The sequence below is a fragment of the Microcaecilia unicolor genome, chromosome 7 (genome assembly GCF_901765095.1).
Source record: "Microcaecilia unicolor chromosome 7, aMicUni1.1, whole genome shotgun sequence".
NCBI lineage: Eukaryota > Metazoa > Chordata > Amphibia > Gymnophiona > Siphonopidae > Microcaecilia > Microcaecilia unicolor.
The window spans coordinates 297,999,811-298,024,861 of record NC_044037.1 but is presented as its reverse complement, the minus strand read 5'-3'; the positions used below and the strand labels follow the sequence as shown (position 1 = coordinate 298,024,861).

The 25,051-nt window shown below is 42.6% G+C and overlaps 1 protein-coding gene across 1 annotated transcript in view; it reads left to right on the top strand.

Annotated features, from left to right (window-relative positions):
• The first annotated feature begins 2,057 nt into the window (after positions 1-2,057).
• PECR (peroxisomal trans-2-enoyl-CoA reductase) overlaps positions 2,058-25,051 on the top strand; it is a 59,443-nt gene continuing 36,449 nt past the window's right edge. Inside the window, exons 1-3 of the mRNA XM_030210346.1 lie at positions 2,058-2,210; positions 11,062-11,192; positions 17,096-17,261. Of these exons, the coding sequence (XP_030066206.1) occupies positions 2,096-2,210; positions 11,062-11,192; positions 17,096-17,261 (412 nt within the window). The 5' untranslated portion in view covers positions 2,058-2,095. The remainder of the gene's footprint in view (positions 2,211-11,061; positions 11,193-17,095; positions 17,262-25,051) is intronic.

Below are 25,051 nucleotides of genomic sequence, written 5' to 3'. Positions count from 1 at the left end.
TTTAGTGAGTGTCTATTTTTAGCGCGAGCTAAAAACGCCAGTGTGCCTTAGTAAAAGAGCCCCTAAGTAAGTAATATGTTTGTTTACTAAAGCTTATCTCGAATTAAGCTTTAGTAAAGAACCCCGTAAGTAAGTAAATAAATAAATAAATAGAAACTCTGAATGTTGAGCACCTGATTCTCATAACATGATGTCTGTTTTAATGGCTCTTTACCAGGAGGAAAAAAACTACCTCTGCACAAATATGACACGAGATGGGTGTCCCTATAACCAGCCCCTCCAAATGACACACTGATTACGATTTATAAAACGAATTACTACTCTACCTATGAAAAAGCATTCCGTTATTATACTTCCTCTGTGTATATCTGTAAGCTGCACAAGCTGACATGTTTGAAAATATATTAGTGAAATGAAATAAAAGTGAAAATTAAATTATATAAGTGAAATTACATAAAAATGCTATCCTATGTAATAATTCTCACCTCCAACAGGATGTGCTTGGGACCGTGCCTGCCGGAAGTGGTCTGCTAGGCAGGCACACACTGACCTCAGTGACATCAGTGACAGACAATTTGGCAAAGCAAAACAATCTGAGTGCTGGCCATTAGGACAAAGGGTTGATAGGAGAGTTTTAAAAGACTGAAGGAACCGAAAGTGTTAAATGGGGGGAGGGGGGAGTTCTGAACCACTGAAAGACATGAACATTTGGGAAAGGAAAACAATCTGAATGCTGGCCATTAGGACACAGGGTAGATAGGAGAGTTTTAAAAGACTGAAGGAACCGAAAGTGTTAAATGGGGGGAGGGAGGAGTTCTGATGACTGAAAGACATGAACATTTGGGAAAGGAAAACAATCTGAATGCTGGCCATTAGGACACAGGAGGGTAGATAGGAGAGTTTTAAAAGACTGAAGGAAACGAAAGTGTTAAACTGGAGAAGGGGGGGGGGGGGGAGTTGTGAATGACTGAAAGACATGCAAATTTGGGACATGAAAACAATCTCAATGCTGGCCATTAGCACACAGGGTACATAGGAGAGTTTTAAAAGACTGAAGGAACCAAAAGTGTTCAGGGGGGAGGGCAAGGTCGGAATTAATGAAAGAAATGAAAAATTACCAGAGGAACACAATCTGAATGCCGGCCATTTGTACACAGGGTAGATAGGACACAAAAAAAAAATGAAGGACGTGAAAGTATTATATCTTGGGGGAGGGGTGAGGAGGAAAGCGGTGGGGTATCCGGATACTGGGCGTTAGGGCCACGGGGGTACATAGACTTTTGAAAGCCTTAAGGAACCCAAAGTGTGGGAAGGAGGAGGAAAAGGAGGGGAGGGAACGTGGTGAGGGGCATTAGGAACAGGGGAGGGGGCCCTGTCACACACTCTCATTCTCACACACACACAGTCTCACTCTGTCACACACCCGCACATTCACTCTGGCTCTCTCTCTCAAACATACACACTCCCAGGAAAACCTTACTAGCGCCCGTTTCATTTGTTCCAGAAACCGCCTTTTTTACTAGTCAACAATAAAGAACAACAACCTGGAGCTGGAGGAGTTGCCTAGTGTTTAATGCAGTAGACTTTGAGTCTGGGGGAAGTGAGTTCGATTCCCACTGCAGCTCCTTGTGACTCTGGGCAACTGTCACTTAACCCTCCATTGCCCCAGGTACAAAATAAGTACCTGAATATATGTAAACGCTTTGAATGTAGTTGCAAAAACCTCAGAAAGGCGGTATGTCAAGTCCCATTTCCCCCCTCCCCCTCCGCTCATAGGTTTGTTTGCTTTATTGTGAGTGTACTGGGATGACGGTTGCGCGGGGAAGAGGAAACAGAGGTGGGTTCAACTGTTTGACGTCATCCCGCATCAGCCGCCTTGGCTAGAAGATTGTTCCTGTTATTTAACAGTCACCTTCTGCCCCGCCCCTCACTCTAGCTAACGCATCCTATTGGTTGCCCCACTACCTTTCCGGCGCCTTGGTCTGTCCCCGCCTCTTGCTGTCTCAGACTGGTTATTATTGGCTGCCTGGCCTGAGACCTCTCTCTGCTTAAGCGCGAGCCGCTCATCAGCTGTCATGTGCACTTTGCCCTTGCTATGATGGCGGTTCGCAGTTTGCTGGCTCCGGGAGTTTTCAGTGGGAAAGTGGCTATAGTCACCGGCGGCGGCTCTGGAATCGGCAAGGCCATCAGTGCCGAGCTGCTCAGCTTAGGTTGGTTGTGCGGAGTAGAACTGGAGGAGGGAACAGGGGTTAAGGAGGGGGGCACCTATGCAGTTGTGCTGCCTGTGGAACTGTACATTTTTTAGTGTATGTGCTGGTAGATTGTCGGTGGACACTTTATACAAGCTTACATACCTCTCCCCCCCCCCCCCCCCCCCGAGAACGGCCGTAGATTCTACTTTCACCTCTGTTTAGACACGACAGGAGGTCATTAATAGTTTTGTTTGTAGTTGAGTGACAAGATTCCATGCAGAATCTCAAAGAGTAGCAGCATTCCATATAGAACCCCAAAGAATAGCAAGATTCTGGAATCCTAAAGAGTGGCAAGATTCCATGCAGAATTTCAAAGAGTAGCAACATTCCACATAGAACCCCAAAGAATAGCAAGATTCTGGAATCCTAAAGAATAGCAAGATTCCATGCAGAATTTCAAAGAGTAGCAACATTCCACATAGAACCCCAAAGAATAGCAAGATTCTGGAATCCTAAAGAATGGCAAGATTCCATGCAGAATTTCAAAGAGTAGCAACATTCCACATAGAACCCCAAAGAATAGCAAGATTCTGGAATCCTAAAGAATGGCAAGATTCCATGCAGAATTTCAAAGAGTAGCAACATTCCACATAGAACCCCAAAGAATAGCAAGATTCTGGAGTCCTAAAGAGTGACAAGATTCCATGCAGAATTTCAAAGAGTAGCAACATTCCATATAGAACCCCAAAGAATAGCAAGATTCTGGAATCCTAAAGAGTGGCAAGATTCCATGCAGAATTTCAAAGAGTAGCAACATTCCATATAGAACCCCAAAGAATAGCAAGATTCTGGAATCCTAAAGAACAGTATGTTGTTTTTCTAGCAAAAAAGATGCTGGTACTCAAATGCCAGGCCACCCTTCAGGGGAGGGGTGATCACTGAGGGACCCGCCCCACAATAGCCAGGCCCCCTGCAGCCAGTCACAGAATCTATGACAAGGCAGAATTGGTGTGTAGTTAAACTTTTCTTTGTTCCGGGATCCTCCTAGATCCTTTAATAAACTTTTAAAAGTTAATTTTTTTTCCAACGGATACCGCGGGATTCTCCCCAATCCTTTTGTAAACTTTTCACTTTCCTGTGGGATTCGGCAAAAGATAAATGATGGCTACTTCTTTTGACAGAGAAAAGGGATGTCAGCACGGGGAGAGGGTGAGAGGTGCCGGGGACTAGGAGAATGAAAGAGAGAAGGCATCACTACTATAAAGTAGTACATTTAAAACGATTCAGAGAAACGTTTTCTTCATTCAACGTGTAATTAAACTCTGGAATTCGTTGCCAGAGAGTGTGGTAAAGGCGGTTAGCTTAGCAGAGTTTTACAAAGGTTTGGACGGCTTCCTAAAGGAAAAGACCATAGACTATTATTAAATTAGACTTGGGGAAAATCCACTATTTCTGGGATAACCAGTATAAAATGTTTTGTACTTTTTGGGGATCTTGCCGGGTATTTGTGACCTGGATTGGCCACTGTTAGAAACAGGATGCTGGGCTTGATGGACCTTTGGTCTGACCCAATATGGCAATACTTATGTACTTAAGGTGAGAAAAAAAGAGGAGCCGAGTTGGGTGGGTAGATGTTAAAGGCAGACAGATGAGGGTCAGAAGGCAGTAATTTGGGAAAGAGAGAACCTGAATGAAATCTCTGTAAACCTGAATGATGTAATGGTGCAATTTGTCAAACTGAAGAGTAGCAAATCATCTGGACCGGATGGTATTCATCCCAGAGTACTGATAGAATTGAAAAATGAACTTGCAGAACTATTGTTAGTAATGTGTAATTTATCTCTAAAATCAAGCATGGTACCAGAAGATTGGAGGGTGGCCAACATAACATTGATTTCTTTTTTAAAAAGGTTCCAGAGGTGATCTGGGAAATTATAGACCGTGAGCCGGATGTCGGTACCTTGCAAAATTGGTAGAGACTATTATAAAGAACAAAATTACAGAGCATATTCAAAAGCCAACGTGGATTAAGAAATTTTGCTTCACCAATCTACTATATTTCTTTGAAGGGGTGAGCAAACATTTGGATAAAGGTGAACCAGTTGATATTGTGTCTCTGGATTTTCAAATGGTATTTGAGAAAGTACTTCATGAAAGACTCCAGAGGAAATTGGAGAGTCATGGGATAGGAGATAGTGTTCTATTGTGGATTAAAAACTGGTTAAAGGATAGAAAGCAGAGCTGGGTTAAATGGTCAATATTCTCAATAGAGAAGGGTAGATAGTGGGGTTCCCCAGGGGTCTGTGCTGGGACCGCTGCTTTTTAATATATTTATAAATGATCTAGAGATGGGAATAACCAGTGAGGTAATTACATTTGCAGACATCACAAAGTTATTCAAAGTTGTTAAATTGCAAAAGGATTGTGAAAAATTACAAGAGGACCTTATAAGACTGGGAGACTGGGTATCTAAATGACAGATGAAGTTTAATGTGAACAAGTGCAATTCGATGCATGTGGGAAAGAGGAACCCGAACTATAGCTACAATGTTCCACATTAGGAGTCCATGGAAGCCGTATGCCTTGTCTCCTGCTTAGTTTTGGTTCCTGCTGCAGCCAGGCTCCTCAGTTCCTGGCTCCTGCCTTGTCTTTTCATCTTGCTTCTGTTTGTTCCTGTTGCCTAGCTCCAGCCCTGTCCTGCTTTGTCTTGTTCTGCTCTTTCTTGTGTCTGGATCCAGTTCTTGCCCTGTCTGGTCTGAACCCAGTTCTAGGCTTGTTTCTATGTCTTGCCTTGTTCTTGTCTGCGTTCGGTTAGAGTCCTGTTGCTTTTCTCTCTTTGTCTCGTCTGGATACAGCTTCTGCCTTGTCTGTCTGCTTTGTCCAGCAGTTCCTTGCCTTGTCTTGTCCAGTCCTGTCTGGATCTAGTTCTTGCCTTGCCCTTGTCTTGTCTAGTCCAGTCTGGATCCAGTTCTTGCTTTGTTTTCCTTGCCTTGTCTGGATCCGCTCCTGTTTTATTTGTTGTATCTTCTCCTTCTGTCCTGTCTAGTTTAGCCTTGTCTTGTCTTGTTTCTTGTTCTGACTCTTCCCTTGTGCCAGCCCAGGGGACTTGTCTTAGATTGTGGCCCAAGGGCTCACCATCCCTGAATCCGTAACAGATTGCAAAGGCAACACTGTGTTCAGAAGAATCCGCAGCCAAGCGGAGAACTCGAACTCCCCACGGGAAAACACAAGTATAAGTGAGAGTGGGATGTTTGACCACGGAAATTCAAATCCTGGAGACAAGAATCTTAAAAAGCTTGTTAATTGATTAAAAGACTCGACACAACTGTTGTGTTTCGGCCATCAGGCAACATGACACCTGATACCCTCCACATACATGCCTCTCTTTATTACTTCTAACACAATCACTCCAAGCCAAGGAAAATAATGGGTGAAAAATCCCCAATCTAAACAGTTCTGCAACTCATCACTACTGCTTGTGTCATAAACAGACCAACATCTTTGGTTGTAAACACACAGATTTAAGTGTAATGTGTTGGTTGTAAATACTGATAACACTGAAATTTTGAGAAGTAATAGGGTTGTGGATTATTTTTCACAGGTGGAATTTTTGGGTACATTGAGTTAAGATATCATCTATACAAAGAAGTTGTGGAAATCTGGGAATTTGGATTTTTCCTAGGTTCAGTTTTTACACCCATATCTTAACGTGGTAAAGCAAAGTTACTCACTTGTAGCAGATGTTCTCTGTGTACAGCAGGCCTGAAAAGGCATTGGTGCCAAACAGGAAGTGGGAACCTGTCTGCTTGAAGACTTGCACACCAGTACCTCTACCAAAGAGGGAGAGCACTCCTGGTGCTGATGCTTCTTGGGTACTGGTGATGCCGATGCCCCAGAGCTCCTGGCACTGTGTATTGATGAGGTCCGATGCTTATGCTTTTTCTGCTTCCCCCAACACTCATCATTGCGGTGCTTCAGTGCCGAGAATGACGTTGAACCCATACGCACCCTCGGTGTCAGGTCCGATGACAACTGGTTCCAGGGCCTTCTTTCAGCGCTGGGTGGAGAGAGAGGTGGACACCTCCAATGCCAGTGCGCTCCCAGTGGTGAAAGAATTCTAGGCAGCTGTCGAGGTTGATGCTTCCGGTTCTAATGTCAAGGGATCATCCTTCAAGGAGCCAAAAGTCTCTCCTGCTGGATCTGCCACATCCTCTCTGTCCTCAACTGCATTTACAAACAGAGAGAACAACAGTTAAGCTCATGGTCAGGCCCAAGGCACCCGATGCACCAGAAGTGCGGGTATATTACGGAGCATGTGTAGTGGAACGCTGCTAGAATATTCTACATTAATCTCACTTGTCAGCATCTGCACCGGGCTCTGGTGGATGGTGTCATCCAGCTGTGAGAATACAATTGGCCTGCTTGTCTTTGGAGAAAATCAGTGTATGGGAAATTAAGATGGATTAGGGGTTGAAATGACTTCTGTGATGGTATCATTTGATTATGGGTGATGCAGTGTTCTTTGGGTTACCAAAGATGTGGATTTGTCAGTTACAGCTGCTCCAAAATACTGCTTTTCGATTATTGTTGGCCAGGTCACATTGTGAGTGATTCTTCTCCCAAGTTGTTAGAACTGAATTGGTTCTTACCTAAATAAGAAGTTCAAAAGGCATATTCCAAGGTGACCTTTGAGACTGAGTCAAGACTTATTGGAGGTCCCAACCACAATCTACGACCACTTGAACTTCAGAAAATCACTAAAAACCAGCCTCTTCAAAAAGGCCTACCCCAACGACCCCACCTAACCCTCTTCACCTTCCAACACGGCTTGACTATGATCAAACAGGACAACACGCGATCTTCATCCATTCCGACCCTCCACTTATACCACTTGTATTTGTTAAACCACCGACTGGGCAAAATGCCTTTGGTACTATGTAAGCCACATTGAGCCTGCAAATAGGTGGGAAAATGTGGGGTACAAATGCAACAAATAAATAAATTAAGGAAGTGAAAGAATGAGATCAAGAATGTTTTTGGTTGTGGCTCCTATTTGGCAGAGTAGTCTACCAAGGGAGCTTCGCTGCACCCTACGCCTGGAATAAACTTCCTGAGCCCCTACATCTTGCCCCATCCTTGGCCACCTTTAAATCTAGACTGAAAGCCCACCTCTTTGACATTGCTTTTGACTCGTAACCACTTGTATCCACTCGCCTCCACCTACCCTCCTCTCCTCTTTCCTCCACACATTAATTGATTTGCTTGCTTTATTTTTTTGTCTATTAGATTGTGAGCTTCTACTAACCTATAAATGTACTCACTCTGCTGCTCCTCAGTATCTCTCCACACTCGTCCTTCCCTACACCCCTTCCCGTGCACTCCACTCCACTCCCTGGATAAATCCTTCTTATCTGTTCCCTTCTCCACTACTGCCAACTCCAGACTTCGCACCTTCTGTCTCGCTGCACCCTACGCCTGGAATAAACTTCCTGAGCCCCTACGTCTTGCCCCATCCTTGGCCACCTTTAAATCTAGACTGAAAGCCCACCTCTTTGACATTGCTTTTGACTCGTAACCACTTGTAACCACTCGCCTCCACCTACCCTCCTCTCCTCCCTGTACACATTAATTGATTTGAACTGTCTTTCTTCTATGTTTGTGCAGCGCTGCGTATGCCTTGTAGCGCTATAGAAATGCTAAATAGTAGTAGTAGTAGTAACTGGAGAACAATGCGAGAAAATTTAAGAGGCTATTGAAAATGTGGCTTTTCAGCATTTAGTTTAATAGAGATGTTTTCATAAATTGCTGTTAATCTGTGGAAGGGGTAGTTTTGATGTGGTTGTGGGGTTTGTTTGTTATATAGGTATATAAAGATAAGTAAATTCTGTCCTGTATATGGACTTCCATAAGCTTACGTTTGATTTATTCTTACGGTACACCACTTTGAGTGAATTCTTTAAAAAAAAGCAGTAAATAAATCCTAATAAATAAGTAGCATATATGTATGCTGCTGTTAACAATCTTTTTGCCTTAATGCTCTAGGAGTTTGTTCAAAATTCCTTTATCTCAGCTGCAGTCTTTAAAAAAAACAAAACCAAACCCCATTAGGCCCAATATACAACCTGTGGTGGTCAGTGATCTTCTAAGACGCTGACTGTCATGGGCATAATGTGACCTGAATATTCAATGTTGGTCCTAATCCAGGTACCAGCACTGAATATTGAATATTCAGACCAGTAGCTAGATAAAGTTCAGACCTGGATAAAGTTAGGCCGTGGAATTGACAGAGTAGGCGACAGATCATGGGACAGCAATCTGAGTAACAAGATAAGTGGTGTTTTACCTGAGTGTATTTAAGATTGAGCATAAACTTTATCACCCTGAGGTTTTTTGCCTATGATGACTGCTAGAACCCCAACAATTTATAGAGCTGTATAGCCAAAAATACGGAGTCTGTTGAGGCTTTTTCCTCCGGTTAACATACATGATATGCGAAGTGCACCGTTAGGTTCTAATAAGATAATACTGGATAAAGTTAAGACAGCCTTTTTTGCATTCCTAACTTTATCCTGTCATTTACTTTTGAGAACTGCCCGCTATTTCCACCTCAGTAATTTTTACCAGGGTGGAAATAACGGGAGGCTCTTTCTGGGGACCTTTGTTTACTAAGATGCATTTAAATTTTAATGCTTATTGCTTATTGCTTAATAATTTTAATTAGCACTGTGAAACCTCTCTCTCTTTCTGGCTTTCTTTCTGTTCCTGCCAAACTCTGATAGAGAGGAACTGCTATAATTATTGGGAATATTTAGACTTAGTTAAAAGGAAAGTTAGCAATATCTAGGGCAGTTTTAAAAGTTAAATCAATTGAAAATTCTTGCTCAGACTGGACCATTTGGGTCCATTCAACTAGAGCATTCCCTTGATAACAGCACTTAGCTGACACTTTGGAACGAATCTTTTCCGGAGATGGGAAGGCGGTAGAACGAGAGGACATGAAATGAGATTGAAGGGGGGCAGACTCAGGAAAGATGTCAGGAAGTATTTTTTCACGGAGAGGGTGGTGGACGCTTGGAATGCCCTCCCGCGGGAGGTGGTGGAGATGAAAACGGTAACGGAGTTCAAACATGCGTGGGATATGCATAGAGGAATCCTGTGCAGAAGGAATGGATCCTCAGAAGCTTAGCTGAAATTGGGTGGCGGAGCAGTTGGGGGGAAGAGGGGGTGGTGGTTGGGAGGCGAGGATAGGGGAGGGCAGACTTATACGGTCTGTACCAGAGCCGGTGATGGGAGGCGGGACTGGTGGTTGGGAGGCGGGAAATACTGCTGGGCAGACTTATATGGTCTGTGCCCTGAAAAGGACAGGTACAAATTCAAGGTAAGGTATACACATATGAGTTTGTCTTGGGCAGACTGGATGGACCATGCAGGTCTTTTTCTGCCGTCATCTACTATGTTACTATGTTAGTGTTTTTAGCGTACCTACACTTAGCGCGCGCTAACCATGTAGACGCCTATAGGGATATTGTAGGCACGGACATGGTTAACGCGCTTATAATGCTGCCCTAAATCTGGTTTCTATTTTTTTGCTTCTTGGCTAAGTGCTGCTTTTACCTTTTGTTTTAAATAATGCCATTTCAATGTTGCTGCCACCACCTCTTATCTCCGAGAGCTTTAATGGTTTGTGTGTGGATTTTTACCCCTGACCTTTTATGCTTATTTATTTTTTTTATCTTATTAATACCTGAATTAAATTACTGACGTATTTGGTTGCAATACACAGAGGGGCATAATCGAAAGGGTATTGACACATTGTTTTTTTTTCTTTAATTATTATTTATTTATAAATTTTTCAATTACAAAATCACAAGTAACACATTGTGATCCCCCATGATTACTTGAGGTTCCAAGTGGTTTGGAGAAAAGAGATCTTTTGGGATATTATACTTTCTTGACTCCCGGGTATCCTGGTTATGGACTTAAGTACATAAGTATTGCCACACTGGGACAGACCAAAGGTCCATCAAGCCCAGTGTCCTGTTTCCAACAGTGGCCAATCCAGGTCGCAGATACCTGGCAAGATCCTGAAAAAGTTCAATACATTTTATGCTTCTTATCCCAGAAATAAGCAGTCTAATAGTCTATGGACTTTTCCTTTAGGAAGCTGTCCAGACCTTTTTTAAACCCCGCTAAGCTAACTGCCTTTACCACATTCTCTGGCAACGAATTCCAGAGTTTAATTACACGTTGAGTGAAGAAAAATTGTGTCCGATTCATATTAAATTTACTACTTTGTAGCTTCATCGCATGCCCCCTAGTCCTAGTATAATGATTTACATCTACCATGTATAAGTATAAAATATTATACAAGTTAATAATATTCAACAGTGAGCAATTTTCAAATCCCATCACAGGTAAACAGTGTATTTTGTCTACATAAATTGTCCTAAAAATTGCTCGCCCTTAGTCTTCCTAAGAGCATACAAATGGTGTTTGTTACACCAGGCATGCTTTAAATCACATTTGAGGGGAGGTGTTCCTGGAAAACATGTTTTGGGTAGGATTGGAAAATACAATTACATTATATTTTCAGCTCTAAGTGCCACTTTCCATGAAAATCTACCTGCACAAAAAACTGGGGCAAAAGTTTGCAAGGACTTTGTACCTTTGGCAGGTTTCAAACCTAAACTATGTTCGTGCTTTCTCTTTGAAATTTGATACGAAGTGTCTGGCTGAAAAGGGCCTGTGGACTTGACAGCAAAGGAGCTATTTTGAAACTTTCCTCTTTTAAATTTTAACCGTTTATAGAGAAGTACGAATAGACAATTCTGACACAATTTCTTTTTTTTCTGGCTGGTTTTAAATACAGAATGTAATGTCGTCATTGCCTCCCGCAAGCTTGAAAGGTTGAAAGAAACGGCTAAAGAGCTGATGGCTAAAATCTCTCCACGTTCAGCTGTGCTGACTCCCATACAGTGTAACATCCGCAAAGAAGAAGAGGTAAATGAGCTCAAAGATATAAACTTAAAAAAAAAACAAAAAAACAGATGAGGGTGAGACACACAACGCAAATCTTCTGGCCTTTCCTGGAGGGATATAGGGCTCATTGGTGTGGAGACAGGGGTGTGCTGGTAAATTTTTAACAGGCTCTTTCTCCGGACGTAGCCAGCTCTGTAGTTGGAAGGGCCAGGGGTGGCCGGGTGGAAGGGGGGGAGCAACACTTGCCTCTCTCTCCTCCCTCCCTTTGTGTGGGCACGCTAGGCATACCTTTGCTGGCAACCAATAAATGGACTGCCACCACTCCCAACGTCTTGCTCTGAGTAGCATGCTGAAACATCTCACATATGCTGGAGAAGTCCCAGCCTGCTGCCCAGAGCTGGAAACAAGGAGCGGGGAGCAGCAGTAGTCTATTTACTTGGCTGGCAGGGCTCAGCATCCCCACCAGCAATAAAAGAGAATTCAGCAGGGGGCCCAAGCCCACAATTTGGGAGCCAGTTGTTAAAGTAGCCATGGAGGGCCCTACTTTAACAACCGGCTCCCAAATTTCTTAAAAACTTAACAACCGGCTCTCGCGAGCCTGTGAGAGCCTGCTCCAGCACACCACTGTGTGGAGATGTAGCATTTTTAGGTATCTCAATACATAAATACAAAAGGTTCTCAAAAGAATGTTCTAATATATATTTTTCTCCTTTTGTAATGGACCCTCATATAAACAAGGTTATTGGAGAATATGGTCCTCCAAAATTAAATGGTAATCATGGGTCCATATAATTGTTAGTTTCTGAAACTACTTACTGTATGCTTTATTATAGAAAGCTCGTTGTGCTGCTTTCATTTACAATATAGATTCCAATTTCAGAATATTTATTTATGTATTATCTCATTTATACCCCACATTTTCCCAACCTTCTCAGGCTCAATGTGGCTTACATCGAATCTAATACAATAATAAATCTACAATTGAAATAATAGGGAGGAAGGGGAGGGAATGAAAGGAACAGGGGAACCAGGGGAGAAGGGGGGAAGGATGGTATGTATAAAGTTGTCAGTAGATTGAAGTGAATCAGGCAGTGGAGACATATGTTGAGTCCTTGGAGTAGGCTTTTCTGAATAATAGTCTTAAGAGATTTCCTGAAACTCAGATGGTTGTGGATGATTTTTATAGTTTTTGGTAAAGAATTCCATAAATGTGAGCTGATGAAGAAGGATGAAGCATATGTGGATTTATAGTTAAGCCCGTTGCAGTTTGGGCAATGAAGATTTAGATATGAACGGGATAGTCTCAATGCATTCCTTGGTGGTAGGTTGATTAACTTAATCATGTAGTCAGGGATTTATCCATAGAGAATTTTGTGTACAAGGGAATATGTCTAAATAATTCAAAAAGAAGGGATAAGCATAGTTTTAGGCGCTGGGATATCAACTAAGCGTGTTCTGTGTACCGAGCCTAAATCTGGGTGCCACTTATAGAATACGCTTAGCATGGGTGTAGTTTGACCCTCCACCGTCTTCCAATCCCCCGAGCCACTGGCAGCCTCAGCGAAAGCAGCACGCACGCTGCTTCCCACCTTCCCTGGAGGCACGGGAACAGGAAGTTGAAGGAGAAAGGCTTCCGGGGGCAGATCTAAAGCAGCGTGCGTGCTGCTTTCTCGCAGAGGTTGCCGGCGGCTCAGGGCATTGGAGGATGGGGTGACAGCTTGTTTCAAACTACGCCCATGATGCTTAGGCAGAAATGTTTTCTGTGTGGATTTTTTTAGGCCATATATGGAATCTCTCCCACAACCCTTCTTCATCCCCTGGGCACAGTTTGAAAGTCGGGGTTGCTTTCCCTGACACATTTTTCTTTTCCACCACAAAAGTACTTTCTTCTCAAAGTAGTTATCGGTGTTCTTCTTTTTTTAGTTTATTGAATATAACCCTTAACTTGGTAGTCTCATGTGTATAACTCGGTCAACTATTTTGATTTGGATTTATAGATGTAATTACTTGTCTTTTCCAAATCCAGGCTTAAGTTAACTTGTATATCTGTGAATAGTTTATTTCCCTGTCCAAGTGGATTTATAATCCAAGATTTATCTGATGCAGTGGAGAGTGAAGTGATTTGCCCCAGATTACGTGATGCATCCGTGAGAAAAGCAGGCTTCCTCGGTTCTCTGCCTGCTCCTGTAGCCACTAAGCTCTGAGTTGCCTATACGTAGGACCCGTTTACTTAAGACAGCAAATAAATATTCACACAAACCCTTTCTTGCTGACATTTTGATTTGGAGGTTGTTCTCTCTTCACTCAAAACTTTATATGAAATTGAACAAAAGATCCAAGATGGCTGACGTGTAGCATTGGGCTCCACTTCAGTGCAATTGCCTGTTTTAAGTTTTACTTGTTTCCTGACTTACCGTGTGGATAAGAAGCGTAAGGGAATGCAGCAGTGGTTTTTTTTTGAGTCTACTGCGCAAGTAGATTCCAGCCCGATGGATGGGTTTGTTCACCGATGCAAGGTGGCAGCTTCAACTCCAGGCAGCTTGCAGGGGATTTTGATGGAGGAAGGTGACCATCAACACCCTTAGAGCTGGAAGTGTGCCTGTGCCCAGAGTAGCAGTTTGCACTGCTTATGCCATGAGGGAGCCAAGACCGGCAGCTCAGGAAGTCTATTCCAGGCGTGAGGTGCAGCGAGATAAAAGGAGCGGAGTCTGAAATTAGCAGTAGAGGAGAAGGGGACAGAACGGAGTACCCGAGGGGGGTCGTAGGGAGAGACAAGAGTGGAGAGGTACTGGGGAGCAGCAGAGTCAATGCACTTATAGGTCAGTGAGAGAAGTTTGAATTGAATGCGGGAATGGATAGGGAGCCAATGAAGTGACTTAAGGAGAGGGCTAATGTGAGCATGGCGACTTTGGCGGAAAATGAGTCGTGCAGGTTCTAGTGCAGCGTTTTTCAACTGGTATGCCTTAGCACATTGGTGTGCTGTGGCAGGTCCTCGGGTGTGCCATGGGATTTGAGGGTCATTTAGGACCAGCTTTAATTTGTGCTGGAATGGGGTGTACCTTTAAACATTTTTTTTTCCTTGTCTCTAGTGGTCGGTGGCATTGAGCAGCGGTTTCATACAGCCTGCTTGTGCCAACCCTGGAGCCTTCTCTCTGATGTACCGAGCACTTTAATCACAATTTCATAAATATTCTTATTTTAAAAGAGGTTGAATTGTTAAATTAGTCAAGTGTTTAGAGTATTGATGTTGATTTGGCCAATTCAGTTTTATAAGATGCATTTTTATTAGGGATATCCTGACTACCAGACGAGCAACAGATTTCCATGGGCAAGGTTAGGAATTCCTGCTTTATTTTGATATGTGATGCCAAAATTTACAGTGCAAATAACTTGCAGAATACATCATATTTCCATTCATTATTTAATATCTTGCCCTTTCACTTGGGTATCAGATAAGTCCAGCTGTTGCCAGGTAGAAAGAACAAGGATCAACCTTTTGATGGTAATGTGCCCTGGGCTGTGACTACTTCTTTATTAGCAGGGCAAATCCCTGATCTGTGATTTGGCTGCCTCAGCTTCTGACCTGTCCTATTCTGGCTTTGCTAATATGTTTATTGCAGACTTGATATAGCATCTTTCACAAACAATCAAGGCGGTGTACAATAATTAAAAAAATAAAAGGATTAAGAAAGGAAAAATAAGACAGAAGAAATCACACACTTCAGAATAGAAAAGAATAGATCAAGATGGGACGGGGGAAAGAGACGACCAATCGCCTATCGGCCATCCTGCCTCCAATCAAAAATGAGTAGATTAGGGAAAAGCCTGTTTTTTGTTGCTGGGAAGTCACTCTAGACAATCCATTCTGGTGGGATATGACACATCTTCGGAGACTGAGTGCAACTGGTTGAAGTCACCAAGGGATTATCAACATTCTACCAAACAAAAATATGAAATCTGACCACGAATCCAGATACCAAACTGATGAAAAAAAAATCGTGGTTCACAAAATCATAAACTCTCTCAGACATTCACTATTCACTCTTTAGTGAACATAGAGAGGCGTCAACAAATTAACTTTTACAGGCACAAGCAGGACTGGCCCAAAGATGTCTTCTGCACTAGACAAACCTTCGGCTGTGCCCATCCCCCAGAGCAGCTCAAGGCCTTCCACCTCGTGCCCTGCATCTCCCCTTCCCTATTCTAGAGCCCCAACAGAAGAAGCATCAGTCCCCTGTTTTCCTAGCCCTTGTATCAGCTCCGCTCTTTTGCTTCACTGGCTCTGTAGCCAGCACAGTGAGAAGATTTATCAGTGCATTAATGTTTATACCATTTGTGTCAGTAAAACTCATTCAAAGAATGTGCTGTTCTTGTGTTACAAAGCCTTTCTAGTGCTAGCAGCAGAGATGGTGAAATAGCAGAGAGCAAGGAGACGCTTCCACCACCGTCATCAAGGGACTTTGCCTCAGCAGCTGACTCTGTCACCCAGCTGTTCTGGCAGCTGCCAGGTGAGGTCAGAGCTGAGGAAGGGACAGATTTGGGGGAGTTTTCAGGGGTGTCTCTAATCGTGGCTTTTCAGCTATAATCAAAAAGCAGAAGCCATATGGTACAATTTAAAATATTAAAATACAATTTAAAATTACACTAAACATTTTTCACCCACCCACATCCTCTCCGGATGACAGCGTTTCTCATCCAGATAATTGCTTTAAAAGCCGTGTCTTCAGCTGTTTGAAATATTTAGAAACATCTAAACTCAAAAAGTAGGAAGTGGAAGCGAACAACATCACCAAAACATGTATAAATCTTCACTTTATTTATTAGGATTCTTTACCACGTTTTTGAAGGAATTCACTGAAGGCAGTGTACAGAAAGAATAAATCAAACATAAGCAATAGACAATTACAAAAGTAAAAATATTCAAATAACAATACAAAGTATGGCATAGTACACTACTTAATTTAAACCTCGTCATTCCTTTTACTTTAATCCTGAGTCTGTCTTCACACTGTAAGAAATAAATACAGAAACCAGAAAGAAAAAGCCTCAGGGCTTCATGAACCAACTTAACTAGTTACTGGTTCTCAGTGAGGCATATTTCAAAGCACTTAGCCTTCCAAAGTTCCATAGGTTTCAGTGTGTTTTTTCTAGCAAAAAAGGTGCCAGAACTCAAATGCCAGGCCACCCTTCAGGAGTGGGGTGATCACTGAGGGACCCACCCCACAACAGCCAGGCCCCCTGCATAAGTATTGCCATACTGGGAAAGACCAAAGGTCCATCAAGGCCAGCATCCTGTTTCCAACAGTGGCCAATCCAGGTCACAAATACCTGGCAAGATCCCAAAAAAGTACAAAACATTTTATACTGCTTATCCCAGAAATAGTGGATTTTCCCCAAGTCCATTTAATAACGGTCTATGGACTTTTCCTTTAGGAAGCCGTCCAAACCTTTTTAAAACTCTGCTAAGCTAACCGCCTTTACCACATTCTCTGGCAACGAATTCCAGAGTTTAATTACACGTAGAGTGAAGAAATATTTTCTCCGATTTGTTTTAAATTTACTACATTGTAGCTTCATCACATGCCCCCTAGTCCTAGTATTTTTGGAAAGCGTTTTTTTATGCCCGTGATAAGTTTTTTTTTGGCTAGATAAGAACCAGTACTAGTTGGTTCATTAAGCCCTATGAGGCTTTTTTCCTTCCCAGTTTCTGTATTTATTTCTTTATGAGCATGAAGACGAACTGACTTAGGATCAAAGTAAAGGAGTAACGAGGTTTAGAGTGAAGTTTTATATGTTATGGTTAAATTTTATAAATACATCGTTTTCTATTGAATTCTGTTTGAAAACAGTAAGATGAAAGGTAGATGACAATGCTAGCATATCAAGCACATTCTTCTTTCACTCAATATGTTTGTTTCTAATAGGTGGAAAGCTTGGTAAGATCAACAGTGGAACTCCATGGCAGGATTGATTTTATGGTGAACAATGGAGGAGGTCAGTTTCCCTCCCCTGCTGAAGCCATCAGTGCCAAAGGCTGGCATGCAGTGATCGAAACCAATCTCACTGGGACCTTTTACTGTTCCAAAGCAGGTAAACTCCACCAGACCAGGGCCATGTACTTGTCTGGTTTTCTGCGTATTTGGTTTTCATTTTGCTCACACCTTTTCAGTGGTAGCTCAAGGTGAGTTACATTTTAGGTACACTAGGTAGTTCCCTGTCCCTGGAGGACACACAATCTAAGTTTGTACCTGAGGCAACAGAGGGTTAAGTGACTTGCCCAAGATCACAAGGAGCAGCAGTGGGATTTGAACCGGCCACCTCTGGATTGCAAGACCGGTGCTCTAACCACTAGGCCACTCCTCCACTAGCAACATTCCATGTAGAATCTCAAATAGTAGCAACATTCCATGTTCCACTGCACTAACCACTAGGCTACTCCTCCACTAGCAACATTCCATGTAGAATCTCAAATAGTAGCAACATTCCATGTTCCACTGCACTAACCACTAGGCTACTCCTCCATTAGCAACATTCCATGTAGAATCTCAAATAGTAGCAACATTCCATGTTCCACTGCACTAACCACTAGGCCACTCCTCCACAGATCAACAGGGGCTACTAATACAAAGGTGTGTAAATATATCTGAGTGTTCATTGTGGAGAGTTTGACGACCAGGTTAGTATGTAGAACTTGAGGACACGTGCACTAAACAGATTAAGTAATCTTTCTGTTAAGTTGCAAGAACATACTACTATTACTACTACTACTATAAATCATTTCTATAGCGCTACCAGTTGTACGCAGCGCTTCACAATTTAACATGAAGAAAAGTCTGTACTTTCATTGCACCCTTCTCAAAAAGCTTGCTTCAGTTACCTTCTTTAAATTCTATCAAGTTGATAATTACTAGAAATGTGGTTTTTTTTTTTGTTACGCAGGATCTTAATTTTCGAACCCATTGCCGACCAAGTTGAGTAGCATTCCTAGTTACTCAGCATTTTGTAAAGCAATAAAAACCTGGCTTTTTGAAAAAAAAAAAAAAAGCTATGAGCTAAATGCTGGCCAGTAGTTTCAGTAAGGGATAAATGTTGGGGACTGAGTTACTAGAAGTAAGTTTTCTTATTGCAGTTGGGAGAACATGGGATTACGTACACTAGGCCAAATGTGGGAGGAAGGTGAGACGCTATCTTTTGAAGTGCTTCGTAGAGAGCATGGGCTGTCCCCCCTGCAGGCTTTCCAGTACTACCAAGTACGAGACTTTCTAACCCGGCGGGCAAAAGGAGAACTTAGCCTAGCAGAAACAAAGGTAGAAAATGGATTAATGAAGGGGGGAGGCAGGGGTAGCATATCACGACTTTATGCAGCGTTACTTCTGTACACCAACCCAATAGAACACTATCTAAATAAATGGGGTGATGCCATGGAAATTAGCAATTAGATCTCTGCTCAGAGTTTCAGTGTCTAGCGCTATGGTCGAAAATGGCCATAAATTATTATATAGTTGGTATTACACTCCACATCGCATTGTAAAAATGTTTCGCACTGGGCTCAGCTAAATGCTGGCGACAGTGCGACGCTACAGGTGATATGACTCGCATCTGGTGGACCTGTAGACATGCCCAGGCCTACTGGGGAGAGATACTGAGATTCCTACATGAGGTCACTGGGGTGAGCTACCCAATGAAAATGGACCACTGCATGCTGCATTTCAAACCTGCAGGAGTTCGAAATTCAATACATCAATTTGCCGGCCAGGTGTTTGTGGCCGGCAGGCTGGTCCTGGCAGCAGCTTGGAAACAGCCCGTGCTACCGGGTCTTTCGAGAGTCCTGCAGAAACTGGACTACATTGGCCTGATGGCTAAACTCACTGCGCTGCGGACAGGTAGATTGATGCAGCACCAAAAAATCTGGAAATCTTATGAACAATGGCAATCCTCACAACGCATCTCTGGACATTAGCGGAGAAAATACAATGCTGAGATAGAATTATGAGACACTGAAGTAGGGAGGGAGGGACAGGGAGAGGGTGAGATTAAAAGAACACGTTCGGACATGGTGAGGGGGAAACAGTTATGGAAAAAATTTTTGGTTAGCGATTTGGTTGTATTAGAAATGTTTTCCTTGTTGCCATGTTTGTACATGAAAATAATAAAATGGTTAAAAAAAAAACCTTGGCTTCTTACCCTTTACACCTAAGGTTTCCACTTTGTCAAGTAAAATTGTTTCTATAGATAAATCAGTGCAGATAAAAGCCATATGACCCATTCAGTCTGCCCTTCCATTATCAACTACTAGTTATAAAGGCCCGTTTCTGACAGAAATGAAATGGGCACTAGGAAGGGTTTCCTGGGTGAGTGTATGTTTGAGAGAGTGTGGGTGCGAGCATGTCTGTGAGGCTGTGTGTGTGAGAATGAGAGTGTGTGCGAATGTGACACAGTGTGAGACAGTGTGTGTGGTAGTCAGTGTATGAGATTGAGAGAGACACTGTGTGTGTGCCAGAGATACCTCCCCCCTCCCTGTGTGTGGTTGCAGGACCCCTCCTCCCTTCTGGCCCCCTCCCCTTTCCCCCTCTGGACCCTTCCCCCCTCCTCCCTGTTCTGACACTGTGTGTGTGCCAGAGATACCTCCCCCCTCCCTCTGTGTGGTTGCAGGACCCTTCCCCCCCTCTTCCTCCCTGTTCTTTGTCTCACCCAGTCATGTTGGTGGTTGAGCTGTTCTTGGATGGTCCTGGAGATAGTGTCGTTATTTTTGGCAGGTTTGGGAGAGCTGTTTGTCTTTTGCAGCTGTCTATACTGAATTCTGTGTTTTGGGCCGGTAGATGGGCGTGCTCCGTTGCTGTAAATCGGGATTTTGTTCAGTTGTGGGCGTGAAGCTGTGCATGCCCCTGTTTCAGCCTTTCTTGGGCTCTGATAGCGGCGGCGCAGCACATGGTGTTGGTCCTTTTGTGAGTGTGCGCATGCTCCATTTTTTGTGGTCCAACGTGAGTCCTTTTGCGGAGAACGACATGCGAAATACGAAGGCTGACAAATGCGAAGGGTGACTCCGTATTGGGCAGCGTGGGCTGGGGAGTTATGTGGTTTTGGTGGAGGGGCTAGTTTTAAGGTCCGTGGGGTGGGCATTGTCAGATTAATTGTAGGCAGGGGGAGGTTGGTTATCATCCCCCTCCCCTTGTTGGTGGACTTACCCTCCGTGCTTGAGGGTGGTCGTGGTTGCCTCGCCCTGCAACATACAGAGTGGCTGGTTGGCTCCCTTGCTGCGTGTGACCTACAGCCTGCCTGCCTCACACTCCCTCCGTTCGTCGTCACGTAGTAGATCGATGTATGCCCCGCCCTCGCGTCAAACGTGATGACGTCGAGGGCGGAGCGATGCGATTGGTCAAGTGTCATTGCTCCGCCCTCGACGTCATCACATTTGACGCGAGGGCGGGGCAAACAGTAATGGGGATAAATTCCGATCTATGCCGCCTCACAAACCGGAAGTTGCAGCTTCATTAGAACGTTGAGGTAGCGAATCATGTGCGGAAGGGGTGTGGCTGCGGGCGGGTCTATCAGTGAGAGGTGCCTGAGTGACAGTGAGTGGTGGCTCCAGTGTTTCCCTGCCACAGAGTGAGCTTCAGAATGTTTGAGGTGAGAATTATTTATATAGATAATTTATTTTTAATTAAACTTAAGAACAATACAAAAATCCCATTCACAAATTTATACAATGAAACAGCACAATCCCATTTACCAAGCAATCTCATCTTCTATCTCTCCTCCCCCCCCCCCCCCCCCCCCCCCAAAGAAAAATGCCAATAAGAGAAATTGGGGGAAAAACACACACAAAAATAGAATTAAGTTTGTGAAATGGAAATCCAGTGTACAATCATTCACACAATAAGGGCATATGGAGCACATCTCCCGAAGATGACCAGTACAAGTACCGGCCCCGTATATTATTTAATAACTATGAATATTTGATCTGCCCATCCATTTTATCCGCTATTTTTTCCTCTCCCTAAGAGATCCCACATGCCTGTCCCAAGTTTTCTTGAATTCAGGTACCGTCCTCTTTTCCACCACTTCCACCAGCAGATTGTTCCATGCATTCACCACCCTTTCCATAAAGAAGTGTTTCCTTCCCCATCAACTTCATCTTTTCAGTTGAGAGACTTGCCTGCAGCGCATTTATACCGTGGAAACATTTAAATGCACTTAACTTGGTCAAGTATCTCATCATTTCCACCCAGTATCCCCTTTAGATTGTAAGCTCCTTTGAGCAGGGACCGTTCTTCTTTGTTGATTTGTACAGCGCTGCGTAACCCTAGTAGCGCTCTAGAAATGTTAAGTAGTAGTAGTAGTATTACATATAGCAGTGATTTAACCAGAGCTGAGATTGTGATGTCATAATGCCTCATTCCACCAATGCCTAAGAGCCAACCTCATCAGTGATGTCACAATGGCTTGATTGTCCTATATTTGTCTCACTCTTATCTATTAGATTGTAAGCTCTTTGAGCAGGGACTGTCTCTCTTTGTTAAATTGTACAGCGCTGCGTAACCCTAGTAGCGCTCTAGAAATGTTAAGTAGTAGTAGTAGTATTACATATAGCAGTGATTTAACCAGAGCTGAGATTGTGATGTCATAATGCCTCATTCCACCAATGCCTAAGAGCCAACCTCATCAGTGATGTCACAATGGCTTGATTGTCCTATATTTGTCTCACTCTTATCTATTAGATTGTAAGCTCTTTGAGCAGGGACTGTCCTTCTTTGTTAAACTGTACAGCACTGCGTAACCCTAGTAGCGCTCTAGAAATGTTAAGTAGTAGTAGTAGTAGTAGTAGTTATTGTCGGAGTGCATGTAAAAAAAAGTACCTTTTCCTCATGATAAGAACATAAGAGTAGCCATACTGGGTCAGACCAATGGTCCATCTAGCCCAGTATCCTGTTTTCCAAACAGTGGCCGATCCAGGTCACAAGTTCCTGGCAGAAACCCAGTTAGTAGTAACATTCCATGCTACCAATCCCTGATATATAGTAACACAGTAGATGATGGCAATAAAGACCTGTACAGGTCCATCCAGTCTGCCCAACAAGATAAACTCATAGCATAGAACGACAGACTGTGTGTAAGAATTTTATCTAATCCCCTTCTATCTGCTTGCAAGATGAACTGGACCAAGTCTTGCCTCCTGTCTTTTTACCTTAATGTAGTTGTTAAATAGCCAGATTTGGTTTCTTTGATTAATAATTGTATATCATTTGAGTTTTGTTGTCTATATATTGAGGAAGAACTCGGAATAGGGAGGGAAGAATGGAGCCTGTCACTGCACAACTGTTTCAGTTCAACATTGAAGGGAAAAAGGTCTATGTTGGTTCTGGCAGTCCAGTCCAGACAGAGCTGGTAATAAGAAAACAATTAATTACATAAGTAATGCCATACTGGGAAAAGACCAAGGGTCCATCGAGCCCAGCATCCTGTCCATGACAGCGGCCAATCCAGGCCAAGGGCACCTGGCAAGCTTCCCAAACGTACAAACATTCTATACATTGATAACTATAACTTTTTGTTTTTAATAGGACGCTTGATGGATTTTTTTTCCCATTCTCTGTTGTGGAAGTTTTATTATGAGCTTTATCATTCTTAAGTCTGCGCTCTGATAGCCTTCCTCGATGACCACTTTCTTGCAGTGATGCATAGAGATGGGGATAAACTGTTTTAGTACTGTTCGTATGTTGTATGAAGTTTCTCGTCTATTACGATCATTTTCTAAAGGTTGACTGTCAATGTTACGAGGCTGCCTTCTCCACTTGTTATATAGTCTGGCAAATCCCTCTTTTCGTTTTACTGAATCATCAAGAACGATCCACGTTTTTCCATAGCTTTAAATCGAGGAAATACTGTAATGAGATTAATAACCAGCAAATGGAAGATAAAAACAGCAAAGAAGCTGCTTTGACTGTAAAACTGTACCTGGTTATAAAAACCAAGAGATATTCAGACTTTGTCATCAGAGGTGTTAATCCATATTTACACTTTTTGGGGGCTAAGGTCCTTTGACGTTTGAACCTTTGGTCCTGTAAAATGCACATGAAAAAAGCTGCACTTTCACAAATTAAATGAATGAAAGATGAACAACAAGAGTTTTGTACACTGAGGTGCCTGCTTGTTAAATTCAACTTCAGACTTTTCAAGTCCGCGAGGCAAATGTTTAGTAAATCTACAACATACTGCAACCTAATATGGCAGTTCATTTTTGAGTTGAAGACACTGTACAGTATACCTCCAAAGGCCATACAGAATTATGTTAATAGCAAACAATTCAAAAATGGAAACAAATGATTGTTATCATGCACATAGATATAGTTTATTTTTAAGCTGTTTCTTGCAGTGAATTTTATTTTGCTTTATATTTGTGGTTAAGCTTATATCCATTATTGTATTTCCATAGCCTTGCTGTGATGGAAAAGTCTTCTAAGAAGTATAGATTGTCATTTTGTTCTGGAGCAGTCCTTTACATATAACAGATGTGGCTGTTTTTCAGCATTAATTATATCTCAGGTTATTACATTCACCGGCATGATTTAAAGTAAAATGAAATCATACAGAAATAGACTGCACATCTTTTCCAGACCTTTATTTTCCCAGCTTGCCTTGATATGCTAGGGAACCATTCTTAGAACAGTAATCAGAAATTTCTTTAAAATGAAAACTGATTTTCTGTTGTAGAAAAAGTATACATTTTAAGCATGTAATATGAAAGTATTCCCCACATTGCTTTTTATTAACATTTCCTGTGGTTAAGAATCTTGTACCATTTACATGATTTCATTTCAGATTTCCAAAGAACATATGCACTTGAGTTAGCAAATGATGGTTATTTTCCAAAGGTATTCACAATTTGGATTAGAGCATGGCATTCAAATTTGTGGTTTATCAGGGCACAATTTATCTTATTAATAATTTTAAAATAGCACAGACTATAACATAGACCAGCAATCTGAAAAGGAATCTATAATGGACTATTACTCTATAAAATTTTATTTGTGCTAAAGTGACACAAAATGAAGAATATTGCAATGGGGAGAGAAGGTATTGCATTTTCTTTCCATAATCTTTCAGTATTGGTTTACGTTGTTATCCTGACATGGAAAGAGCACCATTATGTTTTATTTCATGGAATTTGCCTTTAAAATTTGGTTATAGTGACCTCTGTTCTGCAAATTTCTTTGCCTCAGAAATGACCAACTATCTGCAGGGCATATTTTTTCAGAATAGTGGGATCTAGTCATTTATGGTCTTCGGGAATTGTTATCTTGAACAGAATGTTTGACAGATGTTTTGATTTTTGCAGAGCAGAGGCCAGAAAGTGATGTATAATATTTTTGAATCCAGTTCCAAAGATCAATGCACAGGGAAATGAAATTGAAAAGTATTAAATGGACTGGAAAAATTCCTCATTTTTAGGTATAACTTGTCTGGAATGTTTTTACGTTTGGGGAGCGTGCCAGGTGCCCTTGACCTGGATTGGCCACTGTCGGTGACAGGATGCTGGGCTAGATGGACCTTTGGTCTTTCCCAGTATGGCACTACTTATGTACTTATGTACTTATGTACATGTTATTCCTGGAATTGTGGATTTTTCCCAAGTCCATCTAGTAGCGGTCTATTACTGTTCCAAAAGGAACCTCACTGAAGGCAAATACATAGTAGATGACGGCAGAAAAAGACCCGCACGGTCCATCCAGTCTGCCCAACAAGACAAGCCCACATGTGCCACCCCCTGTGTACACACCACCCTGATTCGTACCCGTCCCCTTCCGGGCACAGACCGTACAAGTCTGCCCAGCAGCATCCCCGCCTCCCAACCACCAGCCCCGCCTCCCACCACCGGTTCT